Source organism: Morchella importuna (genome assembly GCF_003444635.1).
Source record: "Morchella importuna strain M04M26 chromosome Unknown Morimp01GS027, whole genome shotgun sequence".
NCBI classification, from domain to species: Eukaryota; Fungi; Ascomycota; class Pezizomycetes; order Pezizales; family Morchellaceae; genus Morchella; species Morchella importuna.
The window spans coordinates 505,579-519,553 of NW_025763424.1; the positions used below are offsets into that span (position 1 = coordinate 505,579).

Sequence of the window (13,975 nt, forward strand, 5' to 3'; positions counted from 1 at the left end):
CAGGAGAGGAAAGCGCGCGAGAAGAAGACATGGTCAAGAATAGAGAGAGCAGAGCCTCACTCCCCGACTCGGAGATGGCGGACGAAAGTAATGCACCAGCTACTACTAATACCACAACTGACGGTTCAGAACACGAGGCAAACGATGACGGTGATGTTTCTATGGATGTATGTGCTCTGTTACCCCAAATCCTTTTGCTCAGTGCTTTTGAAGCATCTATGCTATGTATTTATGCTATATCGATAGCTTACAAGCGCGACTATAATTTCAGGACGCGGATAACGTATGCAGCAACTCTTGCGGAAATGGGATGGTGGTGATTAACTAACATTGTGATAGCAGGAAAATGAAAACGAAGACGAGGATGGTGATGACGAGGAGGTGGATGAGGAAAACGACGACGGGGATGATGAGTCCGTGGCACCAGCAGATGGCCGACGGCGCAGATCGTTCGCGGTATCTAAGCAAAAGAAGGCTTTCGGTAAGAAGAATGAAAATTTGAATCAGAGAAAGGTACGTTTCAACTCTTTGTGAATTGTGGCATTTACTCGTCCCATTCCTACGCGCGTAAAGTGGATGTCCGAACAACGTGCAGTTCTGACTTTTTTGGCTTAGGAAAACGACTCAACCAAGAGGATTCGCTACCTCCTTGGTCTGACAGGTAATCATCGCCCTTAACACCCGTCTCGCAAAACACATCGTGGCTGACAGTTCCTCAACGCAGATCTCTTCCGCCACTTTATGGGCAACAACCCCGACTACCTCCGTATCCAAGCTGAAGAGGAGGAAAAGAAAAAGAACTCAAAGGGCAAGAAAGCGTCAGCTGCGGAAAACAGGCGCCGGCGTACCGAGCAGGAAGAGGATGAAGAGCTTCTCCAGGACGAGGAAGGCGAAGGAGAGGCTGCAACCCTATTCACAGAGTCACCACCTTTCGTCAAGGGCGGCACTATGAGAGATTACCAGATTGCCGGTCTGAACTGGCTGATTTCTTTACACGAGAATGGAATTTCTGGTATTCTGGCCGACGAGATGGGTCTCGGAAAGACATTACAAACAATTTCGGTATGCTCCACTTTCCGGATCTTTTCCGCAGAAGCTAATATTCGGACAGTTCCTTGGATATCTGCGTCATGTTGCTGGCGTGAATGGGCCTCATTTGGTCACTGTTCCAAAATCCACACTCGATAACTGGAAGCGAGAGTTTGACCACTGGACCCCCGGTGTCAACGTCTTAGTACTACAGGGAACCAAGGAGGAGCGTGCAAAGCTTATCCACGAGCGCGTTCTAACACAGGATTTTGATGTTATGATCACAAGTTATGAGATGATTCTGCGAGAGAAGACACACTTGAAAAAGTTCGCTTGGGAGTACATTATTGTCGACGAAGCCCACCGTATCAAGAACGAGGAGTCCGCCCTAGCGCAGATTATCCGTATCTTTAACTCCAGAAACCGTCTTCTTATTACCGGAACACCACTCCAGAACAACCTCCACGAGCTATGGGCGCTGCTTAATTTCTTGCTTCCTGATGTATTTGGTGACTCCAGCGCATTCGACCAGTGGTTCGAAACACAGGGTGGAGATCAAGATATGGTTGTTCAACAGCTACACAAAGTCCTTAGACCATTCTTGCTACGTCGTGTCAAGAGCGATGTCGAGAAGAGCTTGCTGCCAAAGAAGGGTATGTTTACCCAATTATTCACCACAACTGTGACATGCTGACAACTTACAGAGGTCAATGTTTACATTGGCATGTCTGAAATGCAAGTTAAATGGTACCAGAAGATTCTTGAGAAGGACATTGACGCCGTTAATGGTGCCGGCGGTAAGCGTGAATCTAAAACTCGTCTTCTGAATATTGTCATGCAACTTCGTAAATGCTGTAACCACCCGTACCTTTTCGAAGGTGCTGAGCCCGGTCCCCCATACACCACCGATGAACACATCATCGATAATTCCGGAAAGATGGTCATGCTTGACAAGCTCCTTAAGCGTATGAAGGCACAGGGTTCCAGGATCCTCATCTTCTCTCAGATGTCACGTCAACTTGATATCCTTGAAGATTATTGTGTTTTCAGAGAATACAACTACTGCCGCATCGATGGTTCCACTGCCCACGAGGACCGTATTGCTGCGATTGACGACTACAACAAGCCTGGTAGCGACAAATTCATCTTCTTACTCACCACCAGAGCCGGTGGTTTGGGTATCAACTTGACAACTGCAGACATTGTCGTCCTCTACGACTCAGACTGGAATCCCCAGGCGGATCTCCAGGCTATGGACCGTGCGCATCGTATCGGCCAGACCAAGCAGGTGATGGTCTTCCGCTTCGTTACCGAGAACGCCATTGAAGAGAAAGTTTTGGAGCGTGCTGCCCAGAAGCTCCGCCTTGACCAGCTCGTTATTCAGCAGTCTCGAGCACAGCTACAGACTAAGGCCGCTGCATCAAAGGATGAGCTATTATCCATGATTCAGCACGGTGCAGACGTCGTCTTCAAAAACAGCAAGGACAAGGAGAATCAGATTACACAGGACATGACCGATGATGATATCAACGCAATCCTTGAGCGTGGTGAACAGCGTACCAAGGAGCTAAACGCAAGATACGCTAAACTAGGACTCGATGACCTGCAAAAGTTCACTAGTGACTCCGCCTACGAGTGGAACGGCGAGAACTTTGCTGCAGTCAAGAAGACAAATATTGGCGCGAACTGGATCAACCCCGCCAAGAGAGAGAGGAAGGAACAGAGCTACGGTATTGATAATTACTACCGTCAGGTCCTGACGCAGGGCAGCAAACAGGCAGATACGAAACCCAAAGTCCCTAGAGCTCCAAAACAGGTATCTGTTCATGAGCATCAGTTCTATCCCCAGAGACTGGTGGAGCTCCAAGAGATGGAGACTGCATACTTCAAGAAGCAGCAGGGCTACAAGGCTGTTCTCCGCGACGGGACTGAAGACACACTTGAAGAGCGTGAAGCTGCCCGTATCGAAGAGCAAGAGACTATTGACAATGCCGTGCCGCTCACCGAAGCAGAGCAGGAAGAGAAGACTCGCCTCGGCGAGCAAGGGTTCTCAAACTGGTCCCGAAAAGATTTTATGTCCTTCATCCAGCTATCTGCCAAATACGGAAGAAAGAGCATCTCCGCTATCGCCGCCGACATCGAGAGCAAGACCGAGAAAGAAGTGCGCGAGTACGCCAAGGTCTTCTGGGACCGTTACAAGGAAATGCCCAGCTGGGAGAAATACATTGCCACAATTGAAGCCGGCGAAGACAAGTCTGAGAAGATCACCAAGCAAAAGAAGCTCCTCCGACGGAAGATTGAGATGTACCGGGTTCCCCTCCAGCAGCTCAAACTCAATTACTCTGTCTCTACCACCAATAAGAAGATCTACACTGAGGAGGAGGACCGCTTCCTCCTCGTGCACCTGGATAAGTTTGGCCTCGACGCCGAAAATCTGCACGACATGATTCGCGATGAGATTCGGGAGAGCCCGCTGTTCCGCTTCGACTGGTTCTTCCTGAGCCGAACGAGTCTCGAGATCTCACGCCGCTGCACAACGCTTATCATGACCGTTATGCGCGAGTTTGAGAATGAGGCGACCAATGGCACCACTGCCACTACTGGGACCGCGAAACCTAAGAAGGGCCGCGACCGGGAGGAGGAAGAGGAGGAGGAGCGCGGCCCGCCAGCAAAGAAAGGAAAGGGCGCGGCGGGAGCGGCGAAAGAGGCGAAGGTTGTTCCTGCGGAGACGAACGGCAAGTTGCCGGGGAGACCCCCTAAGGTACGTTCTGGCCGGACGCGGCCCCCCACCACTACAGACTAACAAACAGACTAAACCCACCCGGGTCTAAAAATAGAAGGTCCGTGCTGACGTAGTCCGGTGCGTGCGTAGAACAAGGCCGTTGAACAGGCAAAGAAGGGGGCAGAGAGCAAAGCTACGAGTGCGGCGACGAGCAGGGCATCCAGTGTGGACTCCAAAGTTTCGACCGCTGCGGCAGCATCGTCAAAGAAGGGTACCAAGTCAAAGAAGAAGTGAAAGGGGGGTAGGACATAATTAGGATTAGGAGGAATGGGCCATGCACACTTAGGTATAGATTTTTTTTTAAAAAATTACTTTTAGATGTTCCTGTAGGATGGCAGAGTTGTAGGGAGGAGGCGTTGATATTCTTTTTTACTTGTTTCTTCTTGTGTGTTCTTTTCTTCCATGTTTTATCGATGTGCAGTAAGGATCTAGGTGGGGGGGATTGGGGGGGGGGGGGTATCAAGGTGGTAAGTACTACTTAAGTAGACATTAGTACGGGTAGGTACACGCAGTAGTAGCTAGTAGTAACAGCGACTCGCAGAAAAAGGGGCGAGAGGGTAGGGGTGAAGGATGATATCTGTGGTCGGCGGTTTGGTTTGGTCTTGTATACTAGTTTTACATGTTCTGTTCTGTCGTATATTCACCTATCCACCCACCTACGTGTTTTCCCAGAATCTGTGAGTCTGTATATCTATCCTGTTTGTGATTGCGATCATATGTGCATAAATGTAGAGTATGTAGACCGTGGAAGTATGTCGCTGTGCCGTCAGTTCTAGTCAGGGCCAAGCCATTCATGTCTCTTCACCCCTGTGGCGTACGCGGGAAGGGTTGAAACTTGAGTATTGTTATTATTTATTGTTGGGGCCAGTGAATCTGCACAGCTGCGGGTTTGTTGGAGAACTATCCCGAGGCACCAGATAACAAGCTCCAGTGCTACATGTAGTTATTGTTGTTGTTGGAAGTTAAGGAGTGTATGTACAGAGATATGTAGGTAGTGGTGAAAGCTAGATTGAGAGTACTTTCTGGTACTGCAGTCCCCGCGATAATAATAGCTTGCAGCTTGTTGCTACCGGTACCAATTTTATCCCTGCTTGCTTTGGCATGACGTCCTTGTCCTCGCATAATCCCCGTCGAGTCTCACCAGATTTGTTCGTTGTCAAGCAAGAGAGAGTCTGCCTGCCAGCCACCAGCCAGGCACAACCAACGAAGGGAGGAAGGAGAACGAAAAGAGAGAGGGAGAATGTCTAGCTAAAGGGAGAACGAGAGACAGGAAAAGAAATACGGCACAGACCTCCTAGCTGCGTGATAGAGTGTTCCGAACGGTGGTAGGCATCGGAATGGATGTAATTAAGCCCACGCGCGTCCGTGAACCTTCTTCACCTTCGCCTTCGCCTTCGCCTTCGCCTTTACCTGTTCTACCTGTTCCCTACCTTAATACGCACCCATACCCACCATCACCATTACCATCCCCACCACACTCGTTGCTTCTGCACTCGATTGCTGCTCTGCTGCACTTTGCATTCAATATACCTACACCATCATTATCATCATTCCCATTATCACTACTATCATCACCATCACGAGGAGCAAGACCCAAAAGAAACATAAAAACAGGAACCAAACTCAGACCCAGACCCAAACACAGACCCATTCCAATGTCACTCCGATTCCCCTTCCACAGCAACTCCTCGTCTTCATCAGCAACTTACCAGCCCACAAACCCGCTCTCTCACCCCCCAGACTCAGAGCACCTCCAATCATACGAGCAGCACCTCTCCTCCGTAAATTCGACACAGCTATCGGAGGCCGACCGCTCACTGTGCGAGGAATTCATTAGCACGCTGTCCCCCGCGGACGGATGCACACCTGATACACCCCTCTCATTAACCTCGCTGCTAACTTCATCAACGCCCCGATCGTTCCATGTGGGCACGGGTCTCTCAGTGACGACGCTCCTGTCATCAATCATTGCCTCTGCTACAACTGAGGTCCTATTCGTAACATGCTTCTGGGCAGCGTCAGAGTCGCGGGCGGTCTTTGCGGACGCCCTGAGGACGCTCTCCGATACCGCGCTCGCAAAGGGTAAAGGCCGAATTCGCGTGAGGATTGGGTTTTCGTCTTCGGGCCTACTTCAGAAGCTCCGACACCCGTCGACACCAAAGGGGAAGGAATATCCGCCATCAACATGGGCATCCATGGGGCTACCCGACCCGCGCGAGCTGGAGGGACTGGATATGGCTGTGAAGAGTATCTTCTACCTGCCATTCTCAGTGCTACACGGCAAATTCTGCATCGTCGACCGCAAGGTCCTCGTGCTACCTAGCGCCAACATCTCATACGAGGTCTGGGGCGAGTCCGCGACCATCTTTGAGGGTGCGGTGGTAGACACATTTCTCCAGTTCTGGCGCGGCGTATGGGGCATTGGCGAGGAGGCGAGGATTGAGGACGACGAGGAGGAGGACCTGCTGCTGATGGGCGACAGCTATAAAGGCCGTCACGGCATCGAAGATCTTACACCCATTGCCGCGCCGGTGCGCATGCATGAGTTCTCGACGAATCCGGCACTGACACACCCCACATTATTTCTCCCGCAGCCGCACCATAGACACCCGCGCTTTCCAGCACCGATATCGCACTTCTTACCCGCGCCGCCGGCGCACAAGGACCCGATGGGAACGCCGCAGAATGCGTTTCTACTGTTGGCGGTTGCGAAGGCACAGAAGAGCATCTATATACAGACGCCGAATCTGACCTCGCAGCCATTGATTGATGCGCTAGCGGCGGCGGTCCGCAGGGGCGTGGTGGTGGAGCTGGTGACTTGTAGGCGGATGATGACGTTGGAGCAGGTTGTGACGACGGCGGGAGCGGGGATCACGGAGTGGTGCGTAAGGAGATTGGTGAAGAGGGTTGTTGCCAATGCACTGCCGGAGGGGAAGAGGGGTGCGGGCGGGGGTGGGGGACGGGGATTGTGGGTGTGGTATTATACGGGGGCTGCGAAGGAGGTCGGCGGAGGTGGATTGATGGATAGGGCGGTCAAGAGCCATGTGAAGGCAATGATCATCGATGGGAGGATAACGGTGGTGGGTAGCGCGAATGCGGATAGGGCAAGCTGGTATACGAGCCAGGAGGTCAATGTGGCCGTATTTGCGGAGGGATTCGCCAAGGAGGTGCGCAGGGAGCTGGTACAGGGCTTGGGGGGCAGGTTGGAGAGCGTCTTTAGGGGAAGGGAGGACGGAAATCCGGGTGTGGGAGTAGAGGCGCGGATTGGGAGAGAGACGGTTTAGTTCAATTCGGTAAGATGAGGCCCTTATCTATTAATAGGTTTTAAATTTGTGAAATTGCGGGATTCCCTTTTTCTTCTTCGGTTTTTGCGGTTTTTGCGGTTTCTTGTTTTCTCTCTCTCTCTCTTTTGATGAAGCATAGCGTAGCATAGCGCAGCATACTTTAGGCGTATTCGTTCGTACTCGCACTGCTTGTTTAGTCGTCTTTGTTGCTGGTTGGTTTTCGTCTATTATTATTGTTGTTGTTTGGAGATCAGTATTTCTGCCACCCACTTTCATTTATTTGTGTACTAGTTGACAGCTCTTTTCTTTTGTCATGGGGGCACATGGGATGGGTGTTGGTAGCTCTTGGGTTAAGTTGCATATATATATAGAACTGGATGGGCTTTGATCAGTGGGGGGGTTGGTTGATTAGCGTTTTGTATAGTATAGCTGTTGTAATAATAACGGGTTTCTCTTCTGCTGCTGCGATCTTTGCACTTGGGTTTCTTTTGTTGTTGCTGTTCGTGAGGTGGATGGGGATGGATGGTGGATGTAGAGGGTGGTGGTGCTGGTGGTTTGGGTGGTTTGAGGAGTGGCTCGACTGTACCTATTTTGGGCGGAGCAGGATGGTGACGTAGAGCTATAGCTGGGAGAGGGGCGAGGGGAGATGAGTAATATATATATCAAAATTGAATTGAATTGGAGAGCCTGATAGTTCTCGTTTGACAATACGGGTGTGATGGTGAAGGGCGATGGTATTGGTTGCTGCTCCTCAAAAGCGGGGGCAAATGGTTAATTGGTTAGTGCACATCCACAGCGAATCATGACCTCTCACTCGACGCGGTGCGGTGCGGGCACGGCGTTCGACTCTGGATGAATGTCGGCGGCTGCAGGGTGGAGGGATGTTGATAATGTCGGCTCCCGCCTGTGGTGTAGGGGTGGAGTAGAGGTAGGGGTAGGGTTTCTCTTGGCGTTTTTGTTTTTGTGTAGATAGCGTCTGGGGCGTCAGGCTTCGGTGGGGTTCGTGGGGGCCTTGGCGGTGCGGGAGGAGTATTCTAGATCTTGTAGTTGTTGAGTTTTTTGTATTCGCTGCACAAAAGTATATATGGCTTCTGGAATAGGACACTTTCTTGCGCTGGTAGTGATGGTACGCTATGATCTCTGGCAGCACCGTGTAATCTAGCTACTTGTAAACATACCGAGTGAGAATCTGTGAAGTAACCGATTGATCTAGGTACACTATCCCCAGAAATACGTACGCCCTGAAGACACAAGTATGTTTGCAGCCCACCCCTAGCTCCTCTCTAGAGCTGCCCAGTGCACTGTGCCCACCATTCAATCCCTCGGGATTACCCTGAGACGGGCCGGGGACGTTACCAGTCTACCTACTTGAAGCTAGATTAGAACCAGCCCTTAGTTCATAATGACGGCGAGGAGGAGGAAAGAACAAGTAGAAGGTGGGATAGATATGGGGTGTTTATGGAATTTTACCTTCATGTAAAATCACTCGTCTGCCAAGAATACAAGCCCACCAGCGTGTACTGGAAGTATGGCCCATAAGACCGAAGTTCCCCGAGGGATAAGCTCGGTGGAACGACTAACAAACTAAAAGTGATTTAATTTAGTCTTTATACACTGCCAGTCAGGCAGGACGGCAGTTGCGCGCGCGGCAGGTGCAACATATCAAAAGATTTGCCACCTGTATGGCAGCTGTGGTGCTGCATGTGTTACAGCTCAATGGCGGGAGCTGTTGGCACATACATACCATGTAATGGCCCTTTTTGTGGAAAATGTCCGACATCAGGACAAGGAAGCTAGCTAAGGCTCCATAGTGTTTGGCCGTAAATAGCTAGGATACCAACGTGATCCGATATCAATACGACATTGTTGGACGGATGACAGATTTTTCGGCCATTTTGATTGATTTTCTCGATATCGCGCCTTAGCTAGGAGGTTACCTAATCCAAAGAAAGTCAATTTTTATATATCCAGGTTAAGTTGATCTTGCTTCTTGCTAGAAAACCACAGGGTGTGTACGTGCGTGGGGGCCAATATGTAACAAATACTCGTTAGTCGTGCAACTAAACACTACATGTACATGTAGTAACGCGAGAATAGATAGATCTCGCAGCCAGTTGAGAGGCCACGTGGAATTTGTTCTTTCTTTCCCAACTGGAGACTAGACATAAAATTGTTTCCTGGTGGTAGCCGAGTCTATTGGTTATGATAGTCGTAACATCCGAAATTTTGATTTTTCCACCCATTGTGTCACAAGTAGTTAAGCTTCTGTCACATCTCGTCACAGTTCTTGCAACTGTTCACGCAGGATGAATGAGTGGTCATACAAGGTCCCTTTAAAACCAACGCCACAGGGCGGATCTTACCCTACCTGCCTGACTATAGTTGCGTAACAATTGAAAGTCCATTAGAATTGGAGTTTAAAGACCTGATAGACTATAAAGGATATTGGTATTGGATCGATACCTTGACTTGGGATTCTGAGTAGTGCTGCCTCGTGCCAAATGCCACTTTAAACACACGCAGCGAACACTACTTCTCTCGGAAAACTGCCGTGCTTGTCCCTCGGTCAGCTACCAGATATCTTTGCGGCATTTACTTACTCATTGAACGAAAAAAAACTGTAAAATCATGTAGTTAATACTGCCATGGCAGGTACATGTTGATCAGAAACCGATTGGAATTAAGCTTTCTTTTACGTAACCTAAACTAAATCATATTAAACGTTCAGTTCCCACCCAGGCCAAGGTAGATAGCCGCTTAGTGAGTAGCATACGTTGTCGTTGCCATTGGACACACAGAGTTACATCTTTCCTGTCGAGGCTCGTGTAACGATGGTGATGGCTGTAACACCATGCATCGGGACACAACCATTCCGCTGTGTAATTTATGCTGGTTTCACAGGGTTCATGCAAAATTTATCATTTCCACTTGCTTGAGGGTGGTTTGAGGCGAGGACACATTTGTGGGTCTAGACCTCCACTTTGAGCAAAGCTTCAACCCTACATATGATCACAAACCATACCATGCAAGTGATGACGAGAAGACTCGGTATTTTTTTGTTGGGCGCTATTGAATTCTGAGTTGGCGGGAGGTTATGATGGTCTAGTCTCTTTAAGCCAAGACGGAGTGTAACTTCACCGGCTCGGCCCACATGGAGTTCGACCCCCCACAAGTACTCGGCCCGCAGTTAACTGCATCTGTATTATCTGCAGGAATTTAGACCCTTGCCGTCTTTTTTTAAGCAGGGTATTGAGCAATTGCAAGAATATGCCTTGTACCTGCTCGCAATTATATTATCGGGTTGGAATCCAACATGAGCTACTTTCTCCCCGCTCATCCGATGGCACTTAAATCCTTCTGACAGACTCTCACATACGTCTTAGTGACTACATACATAAAGCAAGAAATGCTAGTGAGAAATGGCATGTCTAGAGTTTAAGCTTTGGTAGACGGAGATAAATCTTATGCACCCTTTTTAGAGTTCCCTTGCCGGTCGTGGTTCGTGGTAAGCTGCATTCCTCAACATCAATATGCGCATAGCGGCCGTTGTAATGGAGCCGTTCATCTCATCCTCTAGCAACAGCGATTTATCTACGGGAGAGAGAGTTGTAGATTGAATTTTCTTACTGTAGCTGGCCGACTGTAGCCTAGGCCTATAGTAGCACATGACCGTGATTGATACTGGTACCTACATAGCCGCCCCGCGTAGTCTCCAGGCAGCCACCGATCTGTACTCTAGTTCCTGGCATTGAAAATCCCAGTCTTCTACTGGATTTCCAGAAGATAAACTCATGATCACAGTCTACCTTCTTCTGTAACTTCTCCGGTGGGTGAGCAGTTATGCCATCACCGGATCACCTGAGGGAAATTTGTGTCTTTGGGAGCTTTAGGTTTTGAGGAAATTGGCATCGCTTCATGTGCAAAGGTAAGAATTCGGACTAGTGGCGTTAATTGGACAAAAGATGGTAAGCTGCAGGGGCGCGCGCTTAGTGGGCGCGACCCAAACCCAACCATCCAGATTTCAACCGTGGTTTGTTTCCCCTCTCTGGGTTTCTCAGGGTTTCAGCTGTTACTGGTTCCAGCAGACAACCCCCCACCATGCATTCCATCCAAGGCTGTCGTGCTACACCAGTCAGCGCCCGCCCCTCTCTGCAGCTTGCGGCAGTTTCCTACCCCCCTCCTCTTGCTCCTTCAACACAACCCCTCTTCCCCTACTGAAGGTATCCTCACCTCTCGCTTGTTGCTCCTAAGCTGCTTCATCCCCACAAAAGCCTTCTCGTCCTCGCTCAGCTTCATCTATCATCTGAACAGATATCTTTGTAGGTTCGAATTTCCTTTGAGAACCTCTCACTCGCTCTATATCTCCTTCCCTTGCCCCCCCCCCCCCCCCCTTTCGCTCGCTCTATCCTCGTCTGATTGAAGCTTGAATATCAGCACCCCGCAAAGTGCATCTGCATAACTTAATATTTCCTCGGGAGGAGACAATTTTTTTTTCTTATCACAGCGTTTATTTCGCGGGAGGATTGTTTCTTTCCAAGGTCTAACTAGAAGCAATAGTCTTTCGTGTGTTTCATTTTGAAGTTTTAAACAAAAACAAAGCTCAAACGAACTTCTAAGCATGGATAATTCTATGACCGGCCGAAAGGTTTTCAAAGTCTTCAACCAAGACTTCATTGTCGACGAACGTTACGTTGTCAACAAGGAACTCGGACAGGGAGCTTACGGTATCGTCTGGTAAGTACATGTGGTGCTATCTTTTGCATTTGTAGTTGAAACGTTTCGCGTTGTACCAGTATAAACAATGCTAATACGAAGCTCCTGCGATTAGTGCTGCCAATAATACAGCCACCGGCGAGGGTGTTGCAGTCAAAAAAGTCACCAATGTGTTTTCCAAGAAGATTCTGGCGAAGAGAGCCTTGAGAGAAATCAAGTTGTTGCAGCATTTCCGAGGCAAGAATCACACCATCCTATTAATTGAACCACGTGACTCGAAATCCGTATTAACTTGAGATGAATAGGGCACCGCAACGTAAGTTTTATTCCAGCGATTTCTGAAGGCGTTCCCGACGAAAGGGGGAGGTGGTCTGATGAGCTGCGCATCTGGATAATTTCGCTTACCCCGCCTTTTATAGATCACTTGTCTGTATGATATGGACATTCCGAAACCGGAAAACTTCAATGAAGTTTACCTTTATGAAGGTATATCGCTATTCTAGACTCGTTAGTAGGACGAAATTAACTTTTTATCAGAGCTCATGGAGTGCGATCTGGCTGCCATTATTCGAAGGTTCCTATGCCCCATGTTCCGTCACTGATAATGTTTACTAAACGGCATCTGCGATTACAGTGGTCAGCCATTGACGGACGCGCATTTTCAATCCTTTATATACCAGATTCTTTGCGGCTTGAAATATATCCACTCGGCAAACGTTCTCCACAGAGACTTGAAGCCCGGAAATTTATTGGTAAATGCCGACTGCGAACTCAAGATTTGTGATTTCGGCCTCGCCAGAGGATTCGCTATCGATCCCGAGGAGAACGCTGGGTACATGACGGAGTATGTTGCTACCAGATGGTACAGAGCCCCAGAGATCATGTTGAGCTTCCAAAGCTACACGAAAGCCAGTAGGTCATCATTTATACACGAATTGATAGTCGTTTACTAACTTCATGTCACTAGTCGACGTATGGTCTGTTGGTTGTATTCTTGCAGAACTCCTCGGAGGCCGACCTTTCTTCAAAGGTAGGGATTATGTGGATCAACTCAACCAGATTCTCCACTACCTAGGTACACCCAACGAAGAAACACTTTCGCGGATTGGCTCGCCGCGTGCGCAAGAATATGTGCGCAACCTCCCATTCATGCCTAAGGTGCCATTCCAGCGGCTCTTCCCGAACGCCAACTTGGACGCCCTCGATCTTCTCGATCGTATGCTTGCATTCGACCCGACATCCAGAATATCGGTCGAGGAAGCGTTGGAGCACCGTTATCTCCACATTTGGCACGATGCTTCAGATGAACCTAACTGCCCCACGCCGTTCGACTTTAGCTTCGAGGTAGAAGAGCAAATTCCGGAGATGCGACAGATGATCTTAGACGAGGTGGTTCGATTTAGACATAGCGTCAGGAGGCAGCCAGCCCCAGCGGCGACATTAGATCCAAACCAAGGCCGAAAGGACAGCATTGGTATACCAGAGCAGCAGTGGGCGCAACAGGCCAGGAGTGATGTACCACGGCCGCACGAGGCGAACGTTAGAAACCAAGGGTTGGAGCAGGATCTGGCCGGAGGGTTGGACGCAATGCACCACTAGTTTGGTGCCCTGTGTTTAAGACTCCCGATCTGGGCAATTTTTCTTCATTTTCCCATCCGCTCAAGATATCTGAGATGTGCTTTTTTGTCGTTCTCCTCTTGTCTTATTTTCTTTAAATTATTTGCCCTGATCTGTTGAAGAGGGGCCTTGGCTTTTTTCTCTATACTTTGGTTCATTCCCCGTTTTGCCGGATACAAAAGCGGGCGGTTCGTACGCGATACCGATGAGTTGATGCAATTAAATCACGGCAGTTTCTGTATGTGTAGTAAACATTTATTAAAAATCAAAATATTGTATGGACCTATAATATCAGATCTTTTGTACTTCCTATTTAGTCACAGTTATAAGCATCAATCACACCCCATCACTCGTATTTTCGACGGATTTTGTGCAATGTGCCACCCCCGGGGCGATTCAACACACTTGTAACCTTTTAGAGAGCGACCGGAATTGAGAAACAACCTAACCCACTACATATGCATGTATCTTTGAAGAGTCCTCGTGCACTCGCTATGGGACTTGCATACAATTAATGGATGAATACATGTATTATCGCTGTGGGACTTGG

At 49.1% G+C, this 13,975-nt stretch overlaps 3 protein-coding genes across 3 annotated transcripts; all 3 read left to right on the forward strand.

The window, feature by feature from the left end:
- Positions 1-29: 29 nt before the first annotated feature.
- LAJ45_08056 (uncharacterized protein) lies at positions 30-4,045 on the forward strand (the record flags this gene model as incomplete). The annotated part of the gene is made up of 7 exons (XM_046117610.1): positions 30-167; positions 340-513; positions 616-661; positions 725-1,062; positions 1,112-1,682; positions 1,734-3,790; positions 3,902-4,045. 7 exons carry the CDS (start codon positions 30-32, stop codon positions 4,043-4,045), a joined length of 3,468 nt encoding a protein of 1,155 aa, XP_045969259.1.
- Positions 4,046-5,466: 1,421 nt separating this feature from the next.
- On the forward strand, positions 5,467-7,095 carry LAJ45_08057 (uncharacterized protein; the record flags this gene model as incomplete). Its single annotated transcript, XM_046117611.1, has 1 exon — positions 5,467-7,095. The coding sequence occupies one exon, from the start codon at positions 5,467-5,469 to the stop codon at positions 7,093-7,095; it is 1,629 nt and encodes a 542-aa protein (XP_045969260.1).
- A 3,962-nt stretch (positions 7,096-11,057) lies between these two features.
- On the forward strand, positions 11,058-13,407 carry LAJ45_08058 (uncharacterized protein; the record flags this gene model as incomplete). The annotated part of the gene is made up of 10 exons (XM_046117612.1): positions 11,058-11,060; positions 11,114-11,414; positions 11,653-11,658; positions 11,751-11,829; positions 11,924-12,045; positions 12,114-12,124; positions 12,228-12,294; positions 12,346-12,382; positions 12,443-12,720; positions 12,776-13,407. 10 exons carry the CDS (start codon positions 11,058-11,060, stop codon positions 13,405-13,407), a joined length of 1,536 nt encoding a protein of 511 aa, XP_045969261.1.
- Positions 13,408-13,975: the final 568 nt, after the last annotated feature.